The sequence below is a fragment of the Xyrauchen texanus genome, chromosome 45, assembly GCF_025860055.1.
Source record: "Xyrauchen texanus isolate HMW12.3.18 chromosome 45, RBS_HiC_50CHRs, whole genome shotgun sequence".
NCBI classification, from domain to species: Eukaryota; Metazoa; Chordata; class Actinopteri; order Cypriniformes; family Catostomidae; genus Xyrauchen; species Xyrauchen texanus.
Genome location: NC_068320.1, coordinates 19,387,372 through 19,410,286, shown reverse-complemented (window position 1 = coordinate 19,410,286; position 22,915 = coordinate 19,387,372). Strand labels below are relative to the sequence as shown.

The following is a 22,915-nucleotide window of genomic DNA, read 5'->3' as shown; positions in this document are numbered from 1 at the left end:
AGTTTTGCTCTATGTACTCACCCTCTTCCTGGAAGCAGGTAAACTTTAACGAATGGATCAGTGTAGCCATTATTGTCCCGAGGTGCCAGGTTCCGTGCTTGAAGAACATGGACAATGAGATTTCCCAGTTGTTTGTCATAATTTATTTGAAGCTGCAAAATCAAATCAATTGAACCAAGTAGGTGAAAAGGAGGCTCTATGATACAACTACTAAACAATATGAATGTGGCAAAAATATATTCTTAACTTGATACAATAATAAATCAATCAATCTGTTAATAGGGTATCCTTAAATCTGACCATTATTAAAATGAGTTAATGTTAAAGGGACAGTTCACCCAAAAATAAAAATGTTGTCATCCTTAAATAATTTAACTTGATTTAACATTCTGCCAAACATCTTCTTTTTGTGTACCATTCACAACAATATTAGGGTGAGTAAATTATGACAGAATTAATTTTTTTTGGGGTAAACCGTCCCATTAATGACAGAGTTAAAAGTCTACCTGGATCTCTCCTGACACTGGGTGGGACTGAATCTTTACAGCCTCAGAGGTCTAAGAAACAGAACATCAGCAATAAGAAAATACAAAAAATAGATGCATTTAACCATGTACAAAAAAATGCGGATATGGCCACATGTTGGACCTTGCTGTGGCGTTTCTTGCTGACAGAGGGTGATCCAGGCTGACCAGGACTGGGCACTGCACTGGAGCCTGCAGAAGCGGAAGCCTTATCCAGCGCTGATGTCGAGGAGGATGGCACCTGCTGCTGGGACACTTTCTGCAACTCTGCAGCCAGCTGCTTAGGGTCCACACCTGGAGACCGCGGAGGTCTGTCTCCTGCAGATTTACAAGTGCAAGTGTAAAGTTAGTGCTCCAGCAATACAGTGCAATTTAGGTTAATTACTTTAGGACACTGGCATTTGATGGGCCTGAACATCTGCACAGACTACAGGGGAATAAAGTGTGAAAGTTATGCAGTGTGTTCTCACCTTTGGACTGGTCTTGAAGGTCTAGGTGGGAGCTTTCAGAATCAGACAGCATATTTAGGTCACTAGAGATGAGAAAGAGATAAATCATGGTTAGAAGACAACCAGAAAAAAATCAGTTAAAGACAGTAACAGCAATTTGACATTGAAATGTGCACTAAGTCAGTGGTTCTCAACTGGGGGGTCACGACCCAAAATCTGGGTCTGACAGGTCTTTTTTAAAAGGGTTGTGGACAGCAGAGAAAAAGCAATCCTGAATGCAATAATAAATGCAAATTACAAAATTGTAAATTCTCATGTTCATGTCATGCATTTAGCACATTATTGGGCTTATGCAGTTCTTGGTAATATTTATAACATTCATGTTTGATTCGTAAGGCCATTTTTATTTACTTGTACATTTTGGCACTGTGTTGGGTCGCTGCTTGATGTCCAATGTAAAATGCAAAAAAAGAAATTTTTTGTTTATGTTTGCGGTTTTTCATTCCTTTTTAATTGAAAATATGATTATATTATTATTAATAATAATAACTATAATAATAATAATAAATATATAGTAGTAATGCAAATTTGGCACTCACAGTCTGACACATAGCTCCGCCTCTCCAACCTGATGACCAACCAGACCCTGCACCTCCTCGTATGTCTTTCCAGTCAAGGAAATGCAGTTCCACTCCAGAACTTGCATTCCTTCACAAACACACAAATACACACAGATATACAAGTCACAACTGAATGCATTTTTTTCTTCACTAGCTGGGAAATATGGTAAAAAGCACTGCAAAGCCACACATTATCTCTAAAAATAAACACTAGGTACAATTCTCAAGACCCCCAAAGAGAAAGTGAGAAGAAATGCTTGCAGCAGGGAACAGCAGAGTTCACTCCAAGTCACAGCAAACTCAAAACCAATCCTGGTGCACTTACACAGGTGAAAGCGTGTCTTCAGGTAGGCCAGGTAGGCCCTCTTTGGACGTTTTAAAGCTCCCACATTACGGTGGATGCTTGAGGTCCCTGTAGGTCAATGTGTATGATGTGTATGTCATGAATTGTGCACATTCACAGATGTTATAGTTAAATGTGAGAGGTTGAACAGCCGGCTCACATTACTCTAGCTCTGAACACCAGCCTGTTCTACTAGGCTTGCGAAATTGAGTCGCATTTCTTTTGTAACCATGCCGACCATATGGTTGTCACACTTACATCAAGTAGAAATATTTGACATTTCACCCTTAAGAGACTTCATCAGCTTGGTGGAACAGCATGTGGAGACGAGACAAGAAGAGGAGAGAATAGAAGAGAAGAGAAAAGAAGAGAAGAAATGTGGAGAGATGAGAAGAAATGAGAAGAGTACAGACTTGATGAGACAAGATGAAACACAGAGAGCTAAGGAATCAGATGCCTAAATACGGAGCAAAATCTGATAAAGAGTGTGTGAGGAGAAGGAAGACAGATGCGAAGTGTCAGTCCATCAAAGCTCACAATGTTCTCCCACAAAGCCCTGCTGTTGAATATAGCCTCATAAATAAGCCTGCGTGCAGACAGATCCACTCCCTCCGGCTTCACTTTCCCCCTCGCCACTGATCCCAGTCCCTCGTAAATTATGACCTGCAGAAAGCAGCACAAAAGCTAAAGCCAAAGCAGACCTAATTTACAACATTCTGTGTACACCCTCACCCCTGGAGAAAGAGAGAGCATTAATGTCTCAGTCACAACTGAGATCAATAGAGCTTGTAAAATTCAGCTCTATCGAAGTACCTGAAACAGTCTATCCAAAAAGCCATGAAACTCATTATATCACTCTGGGTTTTATTATAAAAGTCTGAGAAGAATTTTCCCATAATCATTTTTTGCAGTCGGCCATCAATGGGTGAATTTGTCACAATGGGGACAATTCTCACTTTGTACAGTGCACATTTACATAACATTAATGTAAAAATATTATTAAACCACTAAAATTTCATAAAAACTCCTTGCAGTTCAATTCTCCAGTGACATCTCAAAGTTTGGATCTAAATTTAACACTCGACTCTTTTACTGGCATGCTTATCTAACATTTGATCTGTACAACACCTACACTCAATATGTACACCGCTGAGAAAACAGAGTCGTAAACCTGAAACTTTAACTTCATTTTCTTCCTCTCTATCTTTCTCTCTAATATCAAGAATGAGTCATTCGTGAAGCCTGGAGGTGAAGAATTGAGCAGATTAGCATCATTTCTTTTTCCTGTCTCCTACTCAGAAATATTACGCACAACCATGCCCCGAAATGTCCCCACATAGACTTCTGTTTTTCCTTTAACAGTCTGTGTACATTGATACAGCTTTTTAGCTAAAGCAAAAACAATAAACCTACACAGAGAAAAGTATTGAGAGAGTACTCAACCCTAACTGAAATGCTTACCTTCCACAATCTTTCCCGTCTGCTCTGCAGTTCCTCCAGGTAATACTTTGTCTACATAAGCACCAATGTCCCCGTTGCTGCCTGGGACCTCTTTTCCTCCAACCACACGGATGCCCAGCCCGTTTCCTGTGAGAAAAGAGCATTTTAAAGATATGATGATCAAATTTATGTAGCTAATTCAGTAAGCTGTAACAGACAGCACCCTGTTGAAAAGAGCAGCAGTGATGGTCACCAATATATGTTGTGTTTAGGATGCTGGTCCCTAGGACTGGCTAAAAATATAGATTTATCAATTAATCGCAATCTTCATTTGAACAATCCTGATATTGATTCTTAAAATACCAAAAGCAATCTTTCACCTTTACTTCAGTTTTGGTTGTGTTGATTATTACATGTCACATAGCAATTGAACTGCATAACTTGGGCCCTGATGTTAATTTTTTTATTAAAATGTTTGTAATGTTCCAAGCTAGAGGGTTCCCTGTATTGTTAACAGCATTAGCTGAGAGAATTGTTTTTCATATGTAAAGAAAATAAACATTATAACTGCATCTACCCAAATGGGTCACAATCAAATCAAATTGCATCGAAATCAGAATCGCATTGAGAGCTTATAAATCATAATCAAATTAAATAGTGAAATCTGTATCGATACACAGTCCTACTGGTCCCCAGCATGGGATGCTGCTGAATTGGTGTACCTACCAGGCTTCTTAAGTAGCTTCACCTGCAAACCTCCCTTGGTCAACCAGTTTCAGTAGAAGAATATGCAGACTGGCCAACAGTTTTTGCTGGTGGGTAACATGGCTATGCTGTTCCACTAGCCAAACAGCACAAAATCAGAATAAGACAGCTAGGAACAGTATGAAAGTTCATGCTGGTCTTTTCAGCAGGGTAAAGTCTGTGAATAGCCAAATCATAAGTGTGACTCACTTAATTGGGTGAAGTACATCCTGCTATTCAGAATCATGGTACCCAGACCCTGATTAGTTATCAGACTAATAACTAATGTAGACATTACCTTAATTACAGTGCAACAAATTCACCAGTCACACAACAGCACACTTGCTATAGACCAATTCATCTTTTTTTTCCAACGCAAGACATTTGTTTGTTCAGAATTTCCTAATTACGCGGATAAACCGATGGGTGCATTACACGCCATTTTGAGCTTTGATGACTGATGAAACTGGAGGGGTGCCAATCTGGCACAATGCTTCGTAATGTCTGCCCTGTTTTAATGCTTAGAGGAATGGTGACAAGGGAGATTAAGGTAAGTCTACCACACCTACATGATTTAAAATACCAAGGCATGTGGAGGGGGTGGACAACTGATGTGGCTGCTATACACAGTGGTTTTATGTCTGATTACAGTGTGTGTGCAATGATGTGGCAAATTGGAGCACCACAAGAGGACGCTAAAGAAAATTGGAGGAGAGCTACTGTGTTGTTTAGTTGTAAACAAACAATAAACTGTGCCAACACAATCTCAGCATGGTCAAATTTATGTTTGTATAGACATAAGCCTTAGGCATCTCCCCATGCAGGCCTGGTAGGCAAACAGATCCTCTGTTACCAGGGGCAGCCATCCTAAACTTTTGTCTACATTGTAGGAGCATGTCAGTAAGCCAAGCAGCAAGGTTTTAAGTATTGGACTGGTTGCATATCTTACCTGATACACTTCGATCTTTAGGATCTCTCTGTAGTTTTACTCTGGTATGGGGAAACGGGTAATGCGCTGACTTGCCCTGTGGGCCAACACACAAGCATGGTGAGATTCACTTAAGAATAAAACTTTTGCCTGATAAGTTTCTAAAAATACTTATAGGAGTGCTTACAGAAATGATCAATTAATTCAGCTTATTTGTATGTTTTTTATCAGATGCACTGTTTTTTTGTTTGTACAATATATGGCCAGATATATTTGTACACCCAAACGCCACACTCACATATGCTTATTGAGTATTTCAAATCATTGGCATTAATAAGGAGTATGTCCTCCTTAACAGCTTTCACTCTTTTGGGTAGACTTTCCACTAAATGTTGGAGATTTGCTCCCATGCAGACAAGCATTTGTGACATCAGGCCCAGATGTTAGGCAATGGGGCCTAGCTCGGAGTTTGATGCATACAAATTTCTAGAATGTCACTGTATTCCGTAACATGAAAATTTGCCTTCTCTGGAAATAAAGGGCCTAGCCAAACCTTTCAATTAGAAGGGGGTGCACATATACTTTAGGCCATATACTTTTGTATCAACAGCCTTGGTAAATATGTCTAGTTTGTTTTTAAGTAGTAAATGTTTGTAACGTCTGCTCAATGCTTTGTTTATACCCAATGTACTGTACATGCAAAAAGTGTATTTATAACCTGTCTTCTCTCCACTCCTTGTCCGTTCTCTGTGCGTCCTTCTCGTGGTTTGTCAAACCAGTCAGTTTCCTCCTGACGCAGGTGGTATGCTTCAGTAAAATAGATGAAAATTTAAACTTTAAATTCCTGCCTGCCAATCTGTTAAAATAAATCCCTAAACACCCTCAAGTTATTTGAATGTAATATCAGAGACTGTTAAGTTACGCAGTCTATGATTCAAACTGCTACCTGTCTTCTACTTCCAAACATGCTGATTAGGAGACAAAAAATATAGAGCCATCTGGGACAGAAAAGGAAATTGCTTTAGAAAGTAGAGCAGTTATTTTTTCCCATGCAAACCTTGTCAAACTAAAACAAAGTCAATATGCTCATATAGTGTTAATGTACTTTCCTCCAAACATTCTCAACTTTCACAAATGTAATAGGACATACGCACAGGTAGACAACATTTTGCCATTCTATCTTTCATTAGTTTGTTACCCCAGCGTGGGAAAAATGGTCTTTCTGCAACAGTACAATGTTGAAGAGGGGAGAGATTTATGGGTAATTGCCAATCACATTATGAAATATTCTTTTCTAATTTATTGGGAACATTAAAGAATACAAATATAAGAAGTGCACTGATGCTTGACTCTCACATCTAGGGGCGGTCTAGATATCATCTTGTGAACGTTATTTTAATTTATTAGAAGTCTCATTAATTTTTTATGGACATTCATTTTGGATATGCATTGTCATGAGCAGGTGAATAAGTGACCTTAGGACATGACGAATTAACATTCAACAAGACAATTTTTGAGTTTGCAGACCTGACACTCAGATGTAGAATGATATTACATGTAGATCTTTTTACATGCTAAAACACTCACTTACATGGAGATTTAATATTGTGTATGTTTGTGGTCATTTTGTCAGCTTTATGAGCCTGACCAGCTTTATGATCAAATCAATATGGTCTTTAGATTTCATATGCAAAAATTGTTCTAACATGGGTGATTAATGCTGTTTTGTCCATCAAACTGGTGGAATTGCAGTGGCTTAGATCGAGTTGTTATTTTTAGAGAAAAAAAAGTGTGAAATTCCAATTTAATCACATGCCAGAGCTGCATTCACTAACGCAGCATTACATTAGTGTGGAAATTTGTCATACTTCCTGCGACATGTTTCGATTTGGCTCATGGGTGATTGGCAGGTGGGTGGTCATGATAGCGGAGGGTGTGGGGGAGATGGGAGGCGTGCAGGATTCTAAGGTGGTTATACTCTACCGTTTGTCAAATTCTCATGTGAGTTTCCTGGATCGTCTCTGTTCAAATCCACCAGGGATTCACTTAGTGCTGCAACCAAGGCAAATGTATTTACTTCCAGATGCCACATATGATGAAGGCATCATATGCTGTTAAATGTATGGGGACAGTTACTTTATAGATAAATGAAAAACAAATATACATGTTAAAATGTTCTGTGTATTTTAGGTCTGAGCTTCAGGTTCAGTGGTTGTGTGATTCTTGAACCTCATATTGTGAAACAATGACAACATTTTGTAACATTTTATGCAGTTATATTTCATGCTTTTTTTTAGGGTGGGGTGCATGCTATGCATATCCACTACCATGTTTTTATAACTTCAAATTTTAAGATTAATTATATGTAGAAGATAACAATATTTGTCTATTGACTAAGACAAAGCTCAGAAAAAGGAAAAGCTCTATCTATATGAAGGCATTTATCAGGTGCAAATGCAGGTAGATGAACATGCAAAAAAAAAAAAAAAAAAAAAAAGAGACAGGAAGAAGCAGATAACTTATTTATTAAATGAACATCAAACATGCATGCAAACAGAAACTGGCATGGTAATAATACTAAGAGATATGCTAGTAACACACATTGACAGTATCTATGTTCATAGAAGTGTGTATAGGCTATAGAATTTACCCTGTGAAAGAGAACTGAACTTTTTTTAAATACTTAACTTATGCTTGACATTATACAGAATACTGTTAAAATATTGTGTGGCTGTAATGTAACTTAAGTTTTAAACATAATTCAACTATAAAGCAATATACAGAACTAAGGAAGAGAGATTATGTGTAGATTTATTACGACATAGATATATAACGGTACTGAGAAGATTCTACTAGAAGGCACTTTCAGATAACTAAACGGATGACTAATAAACAACATGCGCAGCTCTATTGTTTACGACCAGCTTTACTAGCAAATATAAGGAATATCAGGCTGCTCCTATGCGATTAACAATAGGGATTTGAAAATGGCCATAGTCCCGCCAATTCAAGCATAACTTTTTCACATTATTCCCAACCAGATAGCACACGTTAACTGAATGTGCAGAGACTAAAAGCATGCACTATAAGTGTTCACACAGAATAAAGGCAGTCAGCAAAGAAATCACATGCAAAATGTTAACAGCAACTGTTAGAAATGTTACTATAGAAAGTCAAATTAGATTTTTCTTAAGCTGTTATGTTAGCATACAAAAACATAGTACAAAGAACACTGAAAAAAAAAAAAAAAAAAAAAGCACATTCTTAATTATTCAAACTTAAAGTGAAAAATGCTCCCAGTGACACAAGACAAGATAAACTTATGATCAAAATTCTTGAATAACAAGCCTTAAAATATTCATAGTTTTGCTTGTCAAATTAATTTATCTTGTTTAAAGGAGTTTTTATGTTTTTTTACTGGAAAATAACACAAAGAACTTGTAAGAACAGTAAGAAAATGATTTTTTGCAGTGGAGACACACATGCAGATATATTCAGAAGACAGATGCCTTCATATAGTCATGGCTCATGTGTGGGCACTTAGAGAAAGATGAGACATACATATAAATAAAAAACTGGAATTGTATATGAAGACTCCAAGAGGACAGTCTGTAGACATTTAAATTACCTTCACTATCAGACATGGTGCCCTGCAGATCGTCAATTAGCACATAGCCACGCCCTCTTGAAGGATCTTCTCTAAGATGTTGCTGTTGAGGGTCCTGGAGGGAGAGGCATGACCCAAACTGATCACGGGAGTCAGCGGAAATGGGTGGAAGCGGCCCTGCAGATGCCCTTGCCATACCCATTGGCTGCCCCACTGGACTCAGCGGGCTCTCTTCTTCTGAGTTCTGTGCCACAATAGGGATACGTCCACGCCCTCCCTGTCCAATGGGTAAGCTTGTAGGTTTTGACCTTCCAGATGGTGTTTGGAATGCTGAAGTCTCTGAGGAAAGGTCACCTTCTGCTTTGAGCCTCAGAGAAGAGCTGGAGGTGTCTCTTTTAATGGACAGGTCAAGGCCATACACAGAGGAGGGTCTAGAGGAAGGCCGTGATCTGCTTCCACTGGGGTAAGCAGAGTCTTCTCCCAAGGAAGTCCTCATACTTGGGCCCAGATTTAAGCTTTGGCTGAGATTGAGTGAACCTTCCAAATTTGCCCCAAGTGTGGAGCCCAGATATTTCTGCTGTTCTGCAATATTCTTTCGTAGTCCAAAGGTGATCTCATCCTGTAGAAGTCTGCTTGATCTGGGTGAAGTACCACTGGACCCCAAGTAACTACTATAGTCAGTTTCTAGACCCCTGCAGTCTTGGATAGAGGAAGAGTACTTTCCAATATTGCTGGTGTTTTTGTGTTTCTGGTAAAGCATAGATGTTGGAAGTTGCTTGGCAGCCTGCTTCTCCAAGGTTAGTCTGCTAATGCTGTACTTATCAATTTTGGGGAAAGCTCTATAGCCTCCACTGGACACTCCTGTACTGGTGGTATAGTGATGTGAGAGTCCAGCAAGTTGCTCCAAGCTTTCAGAGCCCCCTGTGCTTCTCCTGAACTCCTGTTTCAGTTGCTGTTTTAAAAGCTTCAGCTCAAATGGCTCTTCCATCGGATCCTCTTCATCCTGGGCCTTACTATATGAGTGAAGTCTGGAGGAACTGCCCAGGTATTCAGTACCAACATCTGCAGCAGTACGTCTCAGAAGACGCTCTGCTTTGGCCAGTTCCCTCTCAGCAATGCCATAGCTAGTGGATGAAAGGCTACCAGTACTCTTTGCCAGTTCGGCCTCATCCTCTAAAAGCATGTAGCTTCTTGTTGTTTGATGATGTTGATCCAAGTCAGCATAGAAGGAGTCAGCAGACACGTTGGACATAGGACTCACTGCCAGGCTGCCAGCACGTTCCTCTAGGGTTCTCAGGTCAAGGTGGTTGCCATATTTACCCCCCAAGTAAGATTGGGTATCATAGCTGGTGGCAATTTTAGTGGAATCTAGTTCAGCGAGGAGAGCAGCTTGTTGCCTGGCTTTCTGTTGGAGCAGTAGCATTTGGTGGTAACTCTGTTGCTGTGAGGCAGTCAGAGACGGAACAGAAGAGTAGATGGATTGGGATTGGTATGGCGACTGAGGCTGGTACACAGACTGCTGATACTGTGAGTACTGGAACTGGGAATACTTTCCATACTGGACATCGTGTTTAGTCTGCGGAGGAACAAACTCATCAAGCTCTGACTGTGGTGCAGTACGTGGTCTCTCTAGCCCATGTCCACTGACCTCGTCTTCACCGCTTGTCTCACGAATGTTACTCACCTCACTGTCAGACATGTAGTCTCTGTCCTCTGCAACACTCTGCAAATAGGCCCTTTCCCTCTTTTCCCTCTCTTTAAGCAATGCATCCTTTCGTCGATTGATGCCCATCTCTAGGTAACGCAGCTTGGCATCAATCTCCTTTTCTTCCTCATCCAGTTCAGCTTGCTTTTTACGCAGTTTGGAGGACTCTCGCTCAACCAGGTCCAGCTCACGGTCAATGTCCTGCAGGATTTTTGCCCGTGCCATGTTGGTGCTTCGGCATAGGCGACGGCGTGCTGAGCCAGTGCTGTAGGCTGTTTGACCATTATTAGCGGCTTCTTCCTCAGAAGGTGGGTTAGGAAGGGTCCTCTTTACTTTCTTTTGGGTGCCAGATGGAGTACCATTAGGAGATCCCTTTGCCTTAAAGAGAAAACCAAAAGCAATTTAGTGGCAAATGACTTAACTGCTTTTATAAATACAAACATATTTCAGATATAATTCATCCTAGGACTGCACATACATTATTTTGTATACAATCAGCTAAAAGCTGGTTTTATAGGTACCATTTAAAAGCAAAAAACACTTTAGTTCTCCTGTTTGGCTGAAAAAAATGAGATTGATGAGAAAGAATCTGGAGGATTATCCACACTCATGAGAGACATGCCTTGAGGAAATCAAAACTATAATAGTACATACTCTTTATCGCCTGTACTTCTAAAAATGCCTTTAAATGAGCATTCAATAAAATTAGCAAATATTAAACAAGACAGCACACATGTCAATAACAACCAGGCCTGAGGCAACTTTAGAAAAATAACAGAAATGTAGCAACCAGATTTTTTCATCTAAAACATTCTGTAGAATAATATTGTAGTTAATTAAAATACATGAACAAATGTAAAATTTCATAAACATCCTACACACAGTATCAAACAGCTGCTTCTAGACATCTTATAAGTAGTAATTACGAAGAAAATTTCCATGAAATTTCAGTATTTTTTAAAAGCAAAATCGAGCCAGCTCACAAAACTCAAATATCAAAACTTATAAAAGTCAGGTATACTCACAGAATAACCCTCAGAATACTGGAAATTTGCTGCAGCTCTCTCCTCAGCAGTTGGACTCATGGGTTTTGGGTCAGACATTGACCTTTGTATGACCTTGGGAGTCCTAGGACTTTGTGGTGGACCCTTGGACAGGTCTGTGGCAGAATGTATTCTCTGTGGGCTTGTGTCTCCAAGAGATTTCTCGTAAGACAAATACTCAAGGGATTTACTAGGGGATACACAAGGGGAAATGGGAGAGTAAAGAACCTTCGGGGATTTGGGTGGACCTGGGACAACCTGAAGAGTGGAGTCATCTGCTTTGAGGTAAGGGGACTGGTTTATATCAAGTGGCATGGGGCGACGCTTAGGAGAGGAAGTTCTGTCAGAGTCAGGATAATCTACTCTAGTGTCTACCTGCACAGAGTGCCCCCTTAGTGTTCCTGAGGTGTCTGTTTGTACAGAAATTTCAGTTAGGGCCTGAACTGAAACCCCTCCCCTGTCACCCATACCATTTTTACCACCACGTGGTCTACTGCGCCTGCCTCGAGCAGGATCTTCCCATTCATCCTGGTCCTCATCATCTGTCTGTACACTACTATCAACACTTTTCTTTGCACTTTTCTTCTTTCTTCCAACACTGTAGGCCTTTTCAGTATTATCCTCCTCATCAGTCTGGCAGCCGCTGTCCATCTTTCTTTCTCCTCCCACAACAAGAGCCTCTGGCAGGATCTCACCAGGATACATTTGCCTGAATTTCTGTTCCTCCAACTGCAGTCTGAGCTGCTCTTGCAGTCTTTGGATCTGATCTAATTGCTCTTGTTGTTGAGCATAAGTCTCCTTTTGCATCATGAGGTGGGCTTGTCTCTCCTCTTCTTGCTGGCAGAGAATATGCTGTTTCATGGCCTGAAGCTCCTCCAGCTCCTTCTGCATCAGAAGCTGTTCTTGCTCACGAAACTGCTGGATTTCTTGCCTCTCCCACTCAAGCTCTTCAGCCAAGCGCTGTTGCTTTATCTTCTCTAGTTCAAGAAGCTCACGCTCCATCTGGTACTGTCCATCTCCAGGATGCATGGGTGAAGACAGAGCTTCTAAAGAGGCTGCAATTGCTTCCAATGAAGCATTTGTGTAGGTGTCTAGTGCTGCCACTGTTGTACTGGAAGAAACTACATCAGAGAAGGATGTGGAAAGGCCAGCTTTTGAAACTCCAGTCTCCAGATTCAAGGGCATGTCAATTTGTTCCTCTGCTGTGGTTAAAGCAATTGTGGACAGAAAACTTTGTGATCTAGTGAGAGGTTGGTTCTGTAGAGTTGACAGTGATGGCATAGTGTCACTTGTGCGCATGCCTGATAGAGTATTGTAGGATGTGCTGAAGATGGAGCCAGGCTGGGTGGTTATGGCATATGTAGAGGGGACTGGTGCTGCTACAGAAGAATAAACAACACCGTTGGAAGATCTTAGGACACTAGAAACCCCATAATGGGTTCCAACTGCTGAAGTAATCCTGGCTTGAGTGTACTGTGGAATTGTCATTACAGAGCACACTCCTGTAGCTCTGCTTGAGTAGTCCACAGCTTCACCTGTTAAAAGTTAATTCTATGAGAATAGAGTTGAGCAAATAAACATTGTGCAGTAGTAAAAGCAAAGCCATGCACCTCCCAAAGAATAAAAAATGAAAACAACCAAAATAATATTGAATGGCATGCAGAGACATGCAGACACATCTGAATAAAAAAATCTGGAGTATATAAAAAAGTTCCTCAAAACGACATGTAAAATGTAAATCTGGATCATGCAACCCCCAAAAAACAACAACACGCATAGAGTAAAATAAAATAAAATAAAAATCAGCCGGGAATAAGCAGAGGTAACTCAAAATTATATAGGCGAGAAAGATCTTCAATTTCATACTGACCTGCCACAGACAGTTTTCCAGATGTCAGGTCTACAGCACCTTCAGTAGTTTTTTTGTAATCATAACTGTGCTTACTTTTATACAGGAAGAAACCAGCCTCTGCTAAGTTTGTGTCAGACATTGAGGGTTTAATTCCACCAAGACCTCTCATGCCATAAGGAGTACGATCATATTGATAGTGGTCATCCCTGTAGCCAAAACGATCCTCCGGTAATGGGGCTGAGGGTTGCTGAGTTGCACAGCTTCCTGCAAACGGAAGCTTATAGACTACATCACAGCAAACTGTTCTTCCTGCAGTCAGATCTACTGGTTTGCCATCATCCTCTGTAATTATAGCAGTAACCACCTCTGCAGTGGACCCATTTATGGTAGCCATGGTCTGTGCAAGTTTAACTGTAGTGAGGTCAACTGCACCTGATAAGACCGTTTCTAGTCGAGGAGGGACAGTTGCACTAATGCCATTGTTTGTTATTGTAGGAGCTATTGTTACAGGGACAGGATGAGTTTTACCCACTGTTATAGAGAGATTAATCGGTTTCTCTGGCTGAGAATCTACAGGCCTGTAAATAATTTGGGATACAGGCTCAAAAGATTTAGCTGTTGTGAGTTGAAGAGGCATTGATGTGGACTGAGATGTATCACTGCCATAAGCTACAGTGGCTGTGCATGTGAGGATGGTGATGCTGTCGGTAACCACAGACACAGAGGAAGTTTCAGTTCTTAGGTTCACTACAGATGACTGCACAGCACTTTGTTGACGTCCACCACCATTAATAGCAAGGGACTGTCGTCTTGACTCGGAGGAAGACAGATCCACACCCTTCATGGATGTCTCTGTATCTACTTTTGAGGTTCTGAGATCCACCACCTCACCAGCATGGTAAGCATGGCCATTCTGCACTTGAACTGGTTCAGGTTGCATGTTTTCCTGAACAACAGGAATACCAGTGGATTTTGGAATGAGGTGAGGGGGTGGTGTTCTTTCATGCACAACAGACACTGTGGTTCTTTGGAATTCAGTGGTAACTACTTGAACGCCAAGATTTGGGATAAATGATTGAGGATGTGTTGAGGCTAAAATAGACTCATTGACATTGCTCATGTTAGACACTACCTTCTCTGGACCACATATTTCTTGACTTTCATTTGATTCAGTAATTCGTGTGAATGCTAGTGGTACTCTTGTTGTTTGTGGCTGTGGAGGTGGTTGAGGTTGTGAAGAAGCCTGTTTCTGAGGTGATTCTGGGCCAGGACTTGTAGGGGCTTGGGTTGTGATATTTTCTGTAGGTGAACCAGGCTGAGATGGCAATGTAATAACAACATATGTGTCACGTAAAACCTTGCCAAACCTAGGTGATGTAGGGGACTTCAGGGGAGACGTGGTTCCTGTCTTACTCTCGGCAGAGGGACTCAAGTTAAGGACACTGTCTGTACTGCTTGTACTGAGAATGCTAGGTCTTGGTGGGGTATGGGCTGTGAAGGGTGGCTGAGCACCAGCTATGGGTTTGGGAGCAATGGGTGGTTTAACAGTCTCCCCTGCTTTGTGACTAAAGGTCAGGCCTGCAGGAATGGAGGATGGCTTTGGTGGTACAGGAGGAGGAACATGGGTCTTGTAGGTTGAAGCAAGAGCTTGTCTTACTGATACACTGTCACCCGAGGTTGGCATGCCAACTAGAACAGTTCTTGGGGGGACCTGTGGTGGAGTCTTTTTGGGATACACAGAGGGTTTGGGCAGTGTTGGAGGAGGTAGGGGTGGAGGAACTGGAACGTCTGCTTTATCCAATGATACTGCTTTGCGTAGCACTACTGGTTTGGGAGGGACTGGTGGAGCAGTTGATACAACACAAGGTAGAGTAGATACTATATATTGAGGTACAGTGGGCAAAGGTGATACATCTTCAACTACTGGGGCTGATGGTCTTGAAATTACATTCGGAACTGTGGCTGTAAAAGAGTCAATTTGATTAGAGGCCGAGAACTTGGACAAGTCAACAACACCTGTTTGATCATTTTCAAAAATGTTCTCTGTGGGTGCTGGTGAATCAGTTGATTCTACAGGTGATGCTGCTTCTTTATGTTCTGATGAATAATCTAAGATTAACTCTGTGGCTGAATTTGAGGCTAATGTTTGCTGGAAAGCCTCATCAAAAAGTGGCTCTGGTTCAATTTTTGTAGTTGAAACTACTATAGCTTTCTCAGAGTCCTGTGTCTGATCAGCAATGCTCTCTTCATCAGACTCCTCTTCACCTGATGAGCACTGTGTCACTCTCAGATCGGGTATATGCAGTATTCTCCGTTGGGGTGCCACCTCTGTTCTCTCAGATTGGGCTACTGTTGTCCCTTGTGCCATGCCACTCAGCTCAGGTCCTACTTGAGTTGGACTGGTTCCTGGAGTCAGCACTGTTCTTTGTTTCTTCATAAGTTCTTCATAGGCTGCCTCTGCATCTAATAAAGGCCTTTCATCCTTCACAGACTGGCCTGTGATACTTGATGAAACAGTGTATTTGCTTGAGTCAGTATGGGCAAACACAACTTCTTCTAATCGCATATCTTCATGCATTTGCTCCTTTTCCTTAAGCATTATCTCTTTCTTTTTCTGCATCATATCTTCATATACCTCATCAGGTGATCTAAGAGGTTTTATGGCTTTCTCTGACACAAGAATATGATTTTGTTCCTGTTCATATGATGTGTCATCCACAGGAGACTCGTATGCATTATCTTCAATCAGCATGCTGCCATAAAGAGATTCTTTCCCTGGTATCTGTTCTTTTACCTCAGTAGTTGGAGATTTGGCCTTCAGTATGATCTCCTCATATGCCTCATCAGCACTTCTTAATGGTCGCTTTACATTTTCTTTGGACTGATTATCAGCATGTTGCTCATCTGTGGGAGAGTACAAAGAGACTGACATTGGTAACTGATATATTTTTTGGACCGCAGCAATATTCTCTGGGAGTATCTCAAAGCTCTCTGGTTCTGAGTCCATGCTTGGGGAGAGGTCTGAGCAGGAAGACCTGCGGAATTCCTCCATCTCTGCTTCCTGCCGTAGCTCTTCTGTGGGAGATGCATCCTCAATTGGTGAGAGGTTGCTTGGAGGAGTTTTGGGCCTCTCTCTCCTTCTCTGTGCTCGTATCTCCTCTTTGTCTTTTTTTGACTTCTTTCCTGTGCCCTTGTGCTTCTCTTGTTCTCTCAGAAGGTCCTCTTCTTCTCGCAATTCCTCTTCCTCAGATGAATCCTCAATGGTGGGAAGTATCTGGCCTGGCTGCCGATGCTTCGCTTTCCTCTGCTGCTTGCCCTCACCACTTGACCGAGCATGACTTGGACTACTGCTGTCACTGTCTTCATCAAGAGAAGACAAAGATGTTGGAGATGTTCCTGGGGTAAAACTGGAGGCATGCAAGCTTGAAGATCCTTCTCCTCTTGACCTATCATCAGGAGAATCTGTAAGACTCTCTAGTTCCCCATCATCTGATGTCTGGCGTACAGTCGCTGTACTGTTGAGTTCAATTGTTTTGAAATGCCGTATGCCAGCTCCACTGTCTGCCGAAGACTGTTCTCCTTTAGCTAGTTCCTCAATTTTAGTCACAGAGATAATACTCTTCTGCTCTGGCTCATCTTCTGGACTCATACTGCTCTTTTTGACAAGGTGCCTGGCCTTCCCTGAATCGATTTTGTCCTTATCATCATTCTTTGCATTCTGTTCCATTTTCTTCTCTTTATCTTTGATCTTCCGTCTGATAAGGTTTTTTTCATCAGACGGTGATGCATCCTCATCTGCGCTCATCTCTAGGATCTGCTTCCTGATCTCATCTTCTTCCACAGAGACTGGACTCTCCATTTCCACTTCCTTATCTCCAAAAGTCCTTTTCATCTGGTGTTGAGGTGAATGGTCACCTTCACTACTGTCCTCAAAAGAATCTCCTTGGATTTCAGTTGAAAGAAGGAGCTTTTTCAATTCTTTTTTCTTAACATCATCATTTTGTTCTTTAGTTTCTCCATCATCCTCTGAGCTTGGTTCTGGAGACATAGGCAGCACCTCCAGTCGACGCTTGACCTTTGGAGTTTCCGGTTGTGATTCCTCTTTTGCTGTTGTCTGGGCCTTTAGTATTGGAAGGAAGGTGCTTTCCAACTTGGCCAGGTCTGAAGGACTTGTGGGGCTCTCATTTTCTTTCTCACCAGGCTCCCTTAGAAGCTCAGAAGCAGCACCATCATTTTTCTAGACAACAGAGAAAATAATTACAATTTGGCAGTTATGATTTCATGGCAAAATATAAAAATAATTTTTTATCACAAAAGACATGAATGAAAGGATAATAAACTCTGGAATACTATAGGTGACTAGACACTGAATATCTACAAGAACATACTGTATGTACAGTACCTCTACAACTATTTTTACAGTTACCTCTCCAGATTCGTTATTAGGCTTTATCAATGACTGTACTGTGTCATCCTTTTTCTCTTGTGGTTGTGAGATTGATTTCCGCTCTTCTGAATTGTTTCTTTCCTGTTGGCTAAATACAGAGGGTGGGGAAGCTTGCTCTACAACATGGTCTATGCTATGAGGCACACACTCATCTGTTGAATGATTTTCAGTTTTTTTGCTGATGATCCCCATTAGCTCCTCATCAGCAAATATATATTTTTGCTTAATATATTTATCTTCTAGCTTTTCTACAATCTCAGGAATTTTGTCATCCTGATTAACTGAGGATAGTGAAAAATGTTGTGTCTTAACAATAACAGCACCAGACTCTCTTTTCTCCTCAGATACATTTTCTGTATTTCTATCTTCCCTTTCTGCAGAGGGTAATGAAATTTCAGATGTCTGGTTTTTAGACTGATCCGTTACTGGCATAGAAACCTTAACCTCTATTTCCCTCAGCCTGAGTATCTCTTCTTTAATTGTTAAATTTGAAGTGTTTAGAGAAATTACTCCCTGCATTTTCAACGTATTACCCTTGTCTATTTTAGAGTCTATTGTTACTGGTTTCTCCACTTGTTTAAAAATGTGCTTATCCTCTGAATTTTCTGTTTTTGAAGAGAGATCTTGCAAACACTCCTGAACTACTTCAGAATGTTTTGTTATTTTTTCCTCTGTTATAAGAGCAACCTTTTGAAGGGCTGGATGACCTTCCCATGCATGTCCCATCTTTTTCTGCTTCATGTCTTTATCTTGGCTAATCTCTTGTTTTGAAAAAGTGCTTTCAAATTCAGCATTTTTGTTTTCAGACGCTGTCTCAAGAGTGGCTTTCTGATCTGTTTTCTTAAGGTTTTCTTCACTATCTGGCACACATTTTTCCAGTTCTCTTTTATCTGTGCTCATCTGTTCCTTTCCCAGTGCCTCTTTCTCATAGAGATTTTCAGGGCATTGATCCTTTGGATTATTGTGAAATTTGCTAAAATTTTGAGCTGCATTCTCTATTGTTTTTTCTGTGGATTCGAGCTCAATAACTGGATTGAGTGGACATGGTGAAGGTTCATCTAATTTTGTCTGTGATGTGGCCTGTACCTCTTTGACCTCTGTCTTATCTCCTGTTAGACTCTTTTCTGAATTGTCTTCATTTTTATCTACAGAAACAACATATGCCATACAACTAGAGTCTTTGCTAATGACCTCTGTCTCTACCAATGCATCGGTCACCTCTGGCTTTTTAACTATAAGCTCTTCTGTCTCACACACATTTAAATGATCTTTTTGGCTTAACTGCATATATTCTGTAATCTCCTTTGCCTCTGGCTCCACAGATTTCTGATCAATAATATTATTGGATGGCTGATCATCAGCTGACTCAGCAAGGGTTGGTGCATCAATTTGCAAAGAGTCTTCAGGTTTCTTTTCTGGCACATTCCCCATGCTACTCTGATCAGGATCAGTAGTAGCTGTCTTGATTGAGCTTCCCTTTACTCCTATGTTATCTACTGCATCTACATTCAATGGTTGTGTGATCTCTTCAGAATTTTTCTCAGTAGTCTGACTGTCTGGTTCATAGCTTATATGTAGAGAGCTAGCATTTGGCTCTGTAATGTTAAACTGTCTGGCTAACTCTGTTGCCCCAGTAGATAGTGGCTGTATGTTTTTTTTTGGAATAGCCACAAATTTTTCATGAACATTGTCAGGCACTGCATTATTAGACTCTGTTATAACAGTACTGGCACATTCTGGCTCTAGTACCTGGCACTGCTCTGGCTCACTTTTCTCTGCCTTCTGCACCTCTGCAGGGGCCTTAATTTGTTTTACAGTTTCAGTCTGTTCTACATTTGCCCCTTTAACATCTGCTGTCTCTTCTGCAACATGATGTGTGGGAGGGGCATCATCTTTGAGTGTTTGCATAGGCGGAGTCGATACGCCCTCTGTGTTTTCAGTCAGGGTGCCAGGTGCTTGATCTTTGCTCCATTTTAGTACTACCTGTGTGCTGTTCGGTAGTGGCTCTGCTGTGACCCCCTTTTCTGCCTCTGTATTTTTTACATCTTTAGCAGTGGCTTTGGCTGGGCCAGGCTCAGACTTGTCAGCTGGAGCTTGAGTTACACTGGGCATCCGTGTTAGCCCTCTGGCAGTGGGTGCAGGATATGAAGGTGCGGAGGATGCAGCACGGGCTGGGGAGGAAGGTGGGGTGGGTTCATGTTTGGCTGGCAGCTTTGATGGAGAAGGTGGAGGTGGCATATTCCCAAGTTGCCCGAATAGAGCCCTTTGGGTCTGGCAGTTTAGGCAGAGCCATTCTTTCTGTAAAACAGAAAAAAATTGAAAGATATCAGCATTACAATTTAAAGAATGGTCACTTACTCTACTAAATTACCTTCCTTTGATTTAGCCATTTTTAGGGAATGTGCCATGTTGCGCAACACTTTTAACTAATACATTACATTATATACTGCAAAAGGGGAGATCAGTATAACTATTTTAGAGCGCTTTCTAAATGTATGTAACTTAAGAGATTGTTCATTTATTTTCATAGTAATGGGACAAAGTTTGATGTGAGAAAGGCTTGAATGTGTAGCCAAGATATCCTCCTATAGTAAAGATGCTGATGTATGTATGTGTTGTAGAGGTATGTAAATGCCTATGTATGGGGAGTGTGTGTTGGTATTTGTGGTTTAGTAAATGTTCATTGCTAATTTTAAAGTAAAATTCACAATGCTGTTTGTCTTCATCTTTTAAACTGGTTTATGCAGTAATCAGTAGAATTGTAGTTCTCTAGCTCACAAAGGAAGACAAACAAAGCTGATGCTTTAAGCTTATGGGTATAGCAAAATCTCACAGTATAGAGAGCTAAGTGTGTCTATTTAAAGCCAATTAAAACTGTTGGCAAACACAGTGGAAAACACAATAAAGGAACTGCTGTCTATAGCCGTTTGTGTGGACTAGCATCCTAGCAGCATAATTTACTTGAGACCACATGGGAAAAAAATTCCATCCCTAATTAAGTGGTGACAATCATTTGAACAAAGCTCAATTAAAACAAAACAACTGTTTATAAGCCTTTGTCAGCCCACTGGTGTTTATTTCTTCAGATTTCAAATTTTTCAGATTTTCACAATTAATAAAATCACTGGAACTGCTAAAACGCTATTAAAAGATCAACACTTAGAATTGACAATCTTTTGAAATCAAGAAAAGCACTCCTTGACATTGTGTGCACCACAAATGGTAACGTCAGAGATTAATATTATATGTTCAGGGGGGATGTGGCTGCCACATGCAGGCAGTCTCAAGAGGAATCATGCCCCACTGGTTGACGTAAATACAGAGTGATCTATGTTAGGCTTCAGTGCTGAGGAATGCTTAGTGACGTTCTGTCTTCATGGTTCTCTTAGCTTAGCTGCAGGGTTTAGTCTAAATCTAGAGGTCTGGTGAGGACCCCATGCTATAAAAGGGCAGAGACACTTCAAGAAATAGATTTTTCATACCACATATAATGGCTTGGAATGTGGGATGTAATACCGTGCATCAGGAAAGTATTCACAGTGCTTCAATTTTTCCACATTTTGTTGTTACTCAAAATTCTACAAACAATACCCCATAATGACAACGTGAAATCTTTGCAAATTTATATAAAAAAAAAAAAAACACGAAAAAATAAATAAATCCCATGTACATAAGTATTCACAGCCTTTGCCATGGCACTCAAAATTGAGCTCAGGTGCATCCTGTTTCCACTGATCATCCTTGAGATGTTTCTACAACTTGATTGGAGTCCACCTGTGGCAAATTCAGTTGATTGGACATGATTTGGAAAGGCACACACCTGTCTATATAAGGCAGGAACTGGGAGACTAGTCAGGATTGATGGAAAGTTGAATGCAGCAATGTACAGAGACATCCTTGATGAAAACCTGCTCCAAAGTGCTCTGGACCTCAGACTGGGGCGAAGGTTCATCTTCCAACAGGACAACAACCCTAACCACACAGCCAAGATAACAAAGGAGTGGCTACGGGACAACTCTGTGAATGTCCTTGAGTGGCCCAGCCAGAGCCCAGACTTGAACCTGATTGAACATCTCCGGAGAGATCTTAAAATGGCTGTGCACCGATGCTCCCAATCCAACCTGATGGAGCTTGAGAGGTCCAGCAAAGAAGAATGGGAGAATCCAAGCTTGTAGCATCATACTCAAAAAGACTTGAGGCTGTAATTGGTGCCAAAGGTGCTTCAATAAAGTATTGAGCAAAGGCTATGAATACTTATGTACATTATTTTTTTAATAAATTTGCAAAGATTTCAAACAAACATTCACGTTGTCATTATGGGGTATTGTTTGTAGAATTTTGAGGAAAATAATGAATTTAATCGCTTTTGGAATAAGGCTGTAACATAACAAAATGTGGAAAAAGTGAAGCGCTGTGAATACTTTCTGGATGCACTGTATGCAATGTGCAAGGACACAGTACAAGGACAAAGACACACGATCCTAAAGAGACCATATGGTACCAAAAGGTACTTGTATGTCAGCATTATATAGTGAGGTTTTTCAGACAAGCAGGCAATACTAGTCCTGCATAAACTAAGTAGACAATGTATGACAGAGCTAAGAGACAAAATTGTCATTTTGAGTTTCATCTAAATGCTTCTTGATCTGTATTTATGTTATATTTTGTCATTGTCAAATAAAATCTAAAATGAGTTTATGCCATAAACGAGAATTTTTGTTTCTTGGATCTCACGCTCCTCGCAACAGCCCCTCCCTGGTGAATTCCCCTGAGGAAGGACCTTTTTCTCAGGGACGAGGCACCCTCTGCCATCCGCGCCCAGACCTCTGTAATCCCCACATCTGGCCCCTGGACAGGATGCAGAAGATCTAAGTGGTCTACCACCTGCTGTCGTAGACACGATCAACCAAGATAGAGATCCCAATACCAGGCAGCTTTAAGCCGTGAAGTGGCATTTGTTCGCGAATTGGTGTTCTTTCTGATCTGAAGACCCGCAGAGATGCACAGTCGAGTCAATGCTCTCGTTTCTGTAAGAGAGGCTGGAGAGGAGGCTGTCCCCCTCCACCTTGAAGGTTTATGTAGCCGCTATATCGGCTCACCACGATGCAGTGGATGGTAAGTCCTTAGGGAAGCACGACCTGATCTTCAGGTTCCTCAGAGGCGCCCAGAGGCTGAGCCATGCCTGTTCCCCTCATGGGATATCTCCATAGTCC

At 41.1% G+C, this 22,915-nt stretch overlaps 1 protein-coding gene across 1 annotated transcript in view; it reads right to left on the bottom strand.

The window, feature by feature from the left end:
• Positions 1-22,915, bottom strand: part of pcloa (piccolo presynaptic cytomatrix protein a) — a 62,945-nt gene that overhangs the window by 16,846 nt on the left and 23,184 nt on the right. The window contains exons 4-16 of the mRNA XM_052119076.1: positions 19,491-20,000; positions 13,274-17,492; positions 11,386-12,938; positions 8,677-10,738; positions 7,032-7,100; positions 5,767-5,855; positions 5,070-5,145; positions 3,398-3,523; positions 1,573-1,681; positions 995-1,056; positions 649-842; positions 507-557; positions 22-152 (exon numbers count right to left, since the gene is read on the bottom strand). Coding sequence (XP_051975036.1) covers positions 22-152; positions 507-557; positions 649-842; positions 995-1,056; positions 1,573-1,681; positions 3,398-3,523; positions 5,070-5,145; positions 5,767-5,855; positions 7,032-7,100; positions 8,677-10,738; positions 11,386-12,938; positions 13,274-17,492; positions 19,491-20,000 — 9,251 coding nt within the window. The remainder of the gene's footprint in view (positions 1-21; positions 153-506; positions 558-648; positions 843-994; positions 1,057-1,572; positions 1,682-3,397; positions 3,524-5,069; positions 5,146-5,766; positions 5,856-7,031; positions 7,101-8,676; positions 10,739-11,385; positions 12,939-13,273; positions 17,493-19,490; positions 20,001-22,915) is intronic.